Source organism: Cucurbita moschata, unplaced genomic scaffold, assembly GCF_002738365.1.
Source record: "Cucurbita moschata cultivar Rifu unplaced genomic scaffold, Cmos_1.0 Cmo_Scf00001, whole genome shotgun sequence".
Classification (NCBI taxonomy): domain Eukaryota; kingdom Viridiplantae; phylum Streptophyta; class Magnoliopsida; order Cucurbitales; family Cucurbitaceae; genus Cucurbita; species Cucurbita moschata.
This window is the reverse complement of record NW_019268517.1, coordinates 5,997,709-6,003,223: the sequence shown is the minus strand read 5'-3', so window position 1 is coordinate 6,003,223 and position 5,515 is coordinate 5,997,709. Positions and strand designations below refer to the sequence as shown.

At 35.9% G+C, this 5,515-nt stretch overlaps 1 protein-coding gene across 4 annotated transcripts; it reads right to left on the bottom strand.

Moving 5' to 3' along the window:
- Positions 1-37: 37 nt before the first annotated feature.
- Positions 38-3,323, bottom strand: LOC111452675 (grpE protein homolog 2, mitochondrial-like). 4 transcript variants are annotated; one of them, XM_023093520.1, is made up of 6 exons: positions 3,013-3,323; positions 2,369-2,534; positions 2,101-2,294; positions 1,793-1,960; positions 1,459-1,587; positions 38-529 (listed from the first exon to the last, which is right to left on the bottom strand). In XM_023093520.1, the coding sequence occupies exons 1-6, from the start codon at positions 3,160-3,162 to the stop codon at positions 446-448; spliced, it is 891 nt and encodes a 296-aa protein (XP_022949288.1). In that variant the 5' UTR covers positions 3,163-3,323; the 3' UTR covers positions 38-445. The 4 variants fall into 4 exon arrangements, with proteins under 4 accessions (XP_022949288.1, XP_022949270.1, XP_022949277.1 ...); XM_023093502.1 differs by having other exon boundaries at positions 2,369-2,555; positions 3,013-3,309; XM_023093509.1 differs by having other exon boundaries at positions 2,387-2,555; positions 3,013-3,306.
- Between the last annotated feature and the right edge of the window lie 2,192 nt (positions 3,324-5,515).

Here is a 5,515-nt window from a genome sequence, read left to right as displayed (position 1 = left end):
AAAAAAAAAAAAAAAAAAAAAGGTAAAAACATAAAGATATCTCTAGCATACACATATCTTTATAGGTTGCCCCTGGCTGTTAAGATGTGGACATCTCTCTGGTTCATCCTCGTCAAGAAGCCCTTTGGTAACTTTCTAACCAAAAGAAAAATGCCTCGAGAATATGTTTACACATGAAGCTTATGGTATTCAGAATACATGTTCTGAATTTGAACTGATACCAGGAAAGCACAGAAATACCCTCACATATCACTCTCTCTCTCTCTCTCTCTAAATACACAACAAAATCAAATGTTTATCAAAGCAATGAATTGTTTTCCTCTTCCTCTGCATCTAACAGGAAGTCTAGATTAGATATCTTCTCTATCGAAGAACATTCCGCATACCAAAACTCTTTTCAGGGGAAACAATTTGAGTTGGATATCCATCCTTCCAACCGATCCCTTCATGCTCCGTCCTCATTCTCCACAGCTCTAGTAACACCGACTTCAGCAGGTCGAAGTACTCGCTCATGAAGCATGTATCCTTTCTGTGGATATTAACAACAAAATCACAGTTAGGCTTTTGCAATTATTATAGTTTTTGATGCAAGTTCTACTACAACCTCTATTTCGACAAAAAGGTACAGATTCAAGTACCATGTTTTCATACTATGTCATCGTGTTTGTTAAAAAAAAAACGTAGCCAATTCGAAGATAACTCTAGAAGAATGATAGAGCGCAGGTGGAACTCAAATGACATTGAAATTAAAAGAACAACAAAATAACCAAGTACTTCGTGGTACTTGGACCCTCCTCTTGGGCATTTTCACTCAACCCTAAACTATCTAAATAATTCCCTATCTTCGTCCACCCAAGTCCACTCAGTTTATGATAAACTCTCCTAACTCCTTACCTAATTACCAACATACCCTTGATATCCCAATAGCATTCCCAATTCTTTCCTATTGATAGCATTCCCAATTCTTTCCTAATAGCACTGGCTCAAAGAAGCTTTTTATTTAATGAGTTCTCCATTTAGAGGCTCAAACCTGGTATCTAGAGAATTTTTCCCAGACCCAGACATTTCAAGAACATAGTATCAGGCCCCTATGCTTCCCAACTTTTATGCATCTCAAGATCAAGATCTTCAATTCCCTTTTCTCAAAAATTTATTTCATTTAAGATTTGAAGTGTTAGTCTTCAATGCCAATGATGTTCATAGCTTGTTCGTCTTACTTTAAGCCTGTAAATGGCACTTCAGAATAATTAATTTGTCAAAGAAAATGTTTGCGAAGTTCCCATTTTCTTTTCTTATTACCTTTGTTAATAAAACTTTTGTCTTGCCTAATGCCTACGCCTACAGTTTCATCATCATAAAATCTCCATTTGCAACTCTAATAAATATGAAGAATTTGAAATATAATAATGGTAGAAACAGAACCACACACAAAACAATGATCATGACTACGAGACATACCTTCAATACAGCAGCAACAGTACCGGGAGGCTTAGAACCATCTGGTACTTGAAAAACTGCATTGTGCCTATGTGGATCAAATGGCTCATTTGTAGGGTCAAATATTTCCACTCCAAACTTTTTCAACACCTGTAAGTAACATAATTTAGTTAAACATAATTAGCACAAGGATGTCATGAAGAGCCAAAATTAGAAGGAAACGGCCAATGGCCGATATACCATGATATGTTAGTTAAGACGGTTTCAACTGACTAAGTCTTTTGCCATACAAGTTTTGCTGATATCAAAGTTCTAACTGCAAACCTCAATAACATTTTATACATGAGAACTTTACCTCAGACAGCTGCTTCTCAGTCATTTCAACACCTTCAAGAAGGGTTTTCAATAGGGGCACTGCCCCAGCAGTGTCATTAGTTGAATCAATCTTTGAAAAACTTTCCTTGACAACAGATGAAGCTCGTCCTAGATTGTCTGCAACGTCCAGTAAACCCTTTGCAAAATTCTAAATCACACAAAAATAATATCAGGAGAGAATCTTGCAAGTGAACATTATTAATGTATTGTCCCATGTCATTGAAACATGAAAAAAAAAAACATATATATATACCAAGGATAAGAAATACACCAAATGAAAAATAATACCTGAATAGCAAACTTCTTCGAATTCTCAGCTTCACGCCTTGTCCTGGCCATTATATTCTCCATCTCTGCATAAGTGCGAACAACTTTATCTTGCATTTGTTCAATCTCTTTATGCTTTAATTTCAAAAGCTCTTCCTTCTCAGCCACAACTTTCACCAGATCATCCATGGTGAGATTGTCATCACTCTCAGAATCTGAATCAGAAAGCAGAGTTTGTTACCACTTGTCAATTAAGGCAGGCATTGAAAACCAACATCCAAATATGAACCTGATTCTTTGGTTTGACCATTAGATTCAGCCGTCGGCTCTGCAGCAGCAGAAGAGCTGCCATTACTTCGTACAGAATCACCATTTTCCTTATCAGGAGTCTCAGGGGATGCAAACGTTGATAATCCGAATTTATGAAGGAAAAATGAATTATATAACGCAGATTCCTGAGCAGAAAAAGAATAGACCTGGGCACATTAGGCCAATGAATGAAAGTTTTATTATTTAACGTTCTCTAAGAAGACCAAACAAGTAACCAGAAACTAAGCAATAAATCCCAATGGATTCCCAATAATAAAAGGAAAAAAGAAAAAAGAAAAAAAACTGAGAACAAAGGTAAACTAATTCCAAGCCACACCCACAACTAGAGGCTATCTAATTAAAGGAACATTAGTAAAATTGACATAAATAATAACGAATTCAAGATACCCAGAAACAGAACAAAAATAGACGGGAGGTTCAAAAGCATATAATAACAAAAAAATTGCGACAAAAGTCTTACAAAACCTCATATAAAAAAAGGGGGAAGAAATTGAAATTCATACGCCTCTCTTACATAGGAAATTTCGAGAAAAACCCAAAACCCTAACTAAACCCTAATAGCAGAAAACAAATCCTTGTAAGTGGAAGGTGTTTAGGGCGTACCTTATTGATGGATTCGTTAGCAAGACAATGAAAGCGATTGGATAGAATTGGCGAGAAGTGTGCGGTTTGATTGGATTGCGAGGCCGAGGAGAGAAGCGAGCTCCGGCAAATGCTGCGGGAGGCGCGTGAGAAAAGCTTGGTGACGATCATAGCTAACAAGGAAGGTGATTAAAACTGAAAAGGAAGATCGGAGTTGAAGGCTTTTCAGGCAGAGAAAACTGGAAGGAAATGAAGAGAAGAATGTGGCTGAGGAGGAGATCACAGGAGACGGACACGGGAGCGAGGGTTTTGTGGTGGCTGAGTCAAATTGGCGAAACTACCCCACCCTGAGTTTGCTTAAACGACGCCGTTCTGGTTTCTTGCGGAACACTTCACCGATCCCAGATTTTGTTTCATAGAAAATTCATTTTTAAATGATTAAAAGTGGTATTTAAAAATGAAATAAATCTAAAAGTGTAAAGACAAATAATATTTTACACTAAAAAATAGTCAATTTTATAACCTAGATACAATATGTGCTCATAGATTATTTGCACCCTCTATCTTCTCCAAACACATATCACCTCTTTCAATAACTTATAAGTAGAATGATATCGTCTTCTGACGTTGTTTTGTGTTTAAATGATAGATTGAGTTCTTCGTTAACTATATGGCATTCTGACTATCTACATAAAAAATCTTCTCGTGTTGCTTCTTGCTTAATTCTTTTAGATAGTCTGTCATTCATATAATATACTTTCTAGTTTCATCTATTGCCACTTACTCAGGCTTAGTATATGAAATAGCAACACAATTATGAACCCTAAACATCCAACTATTCTCATTATTCATGACTTACTCCCACCTGGTTGTATCCTCCAACTGTAGGGCATCATCAAAGTGTTGGGTTTTATGTCCTAAAACTCATAGTTTGTAAACAAAAACATATTCTATTTTCAATAAAGTTATTATTGTTGTTTATTCAGTAAAGATTGTTATTAAATAAAGTGAATTTTACAATCATTAATCTAAATCCAATAAACTAAGAACACTCTGGCTATAGTATGATTACTTGCACTATATGTAGAGACATAAGAGTAGATCAAGTTCAAGTATATAGTCAAAATGATCTATAATATAAAGATAAGGCTGAGTACCTTATTCTGGAAACACTATGGATGCGACCCACTTTTGTATATGATATAAACAATGTGATCACTAAATTGTACATGTGGAGACATATGAGTGGGGGTATCCTATGCAATGAGTATTGTATAAGATCGGACCATGAAGAAAACCACTCTCACTTTATAATGTCGTTTACTGTTGAGATTGATTTTCTTTTCATTCGATGACCTAGGTAACTCGATCTTAATCCTGAGCTAACCATGAACTCCTGTTTATTCAGAATTATCCTTAGATTTGCATGGGTGAGAGTGGCTCGAGTTTGCCGACTCAATAGGCCTCCTATTTCAAGGGTAAGACTGGGTGAATAGCTGGGAACGTGGGGTGCAAGATGGAATTCGCTCCTACCCACTTTTAGGGATAGAAGAGAGGTAGTTGCCTTAAGTACTAACTCTAGGTTTTGAACAAGGGGCCACACCCACTCATTGCCGTGAGAGGGATTCGATTTACTGGTTGGACCACAAACTAATTGTTCATAGGAGGATCAGTGGGACATAAGGAACAAGAAGCAACTTCAGGGGTAAAACGGCTAATTGACCCAGCTTTAGCTACGAACAACCTGTGAAGGATCGACTTACTAATCATGGTTATATCAAATGGACAAAAATATATCTATAGTGAGTGGAGTGCAACTACTAGGCTATAGTGGAGTTTCCTAGTAGTTAACGAGTGTTGTTGATTAACAAAGTTAATGAGTTTAACTAGTTAATCTTGGATCGTTGGAGCCCATGATCTATAGGTTCATTAGGTCCCTCTACTAGCTCATATCGGACTAAACAATAGAACAGTGTGACCAGTGAGTTCGAAGTGTTCAAATTCAAATTAGGGAATAGGCGCTACATATATACGATATATTTAACCGCATTTTTGTTTTATTTACAAATTAAACAAAAAGAGAGAATTTGAGATATTTAAATAAGTTTTAAATATTTTAATCAAATATGTGTGATTGGGATTGGCTTTTGAGTTAATATTAAATATTAATTAAATAGTTTAATTAATCATTTAATATTTCTTTAATTTGAAATTAATTATTCAAATTAATTGTTGAATTAAAATGAAGAAAGTCGAAAAATCCATGTTAGTGAAATTTTGAGGTGTCAAAATTTGGTTTAACCAAACTTGCATGCTTGCCAAATAAATCCCACAAGTTTGAGTGGAATTTTGAGTGTCAAAATTTGGTTAACTCAAACATGCATGCTTGCCACATAATCTCGAAAGGTCTTCTTGGTGAAAAACCTTGAGAAAAACCTTTCACAAACACTCTCTTCATATATACAAAATCCCTCCCAAGTTTAGTCACTCACCGGATTCTACAATCCCGTTCTAAGGTCGGAGG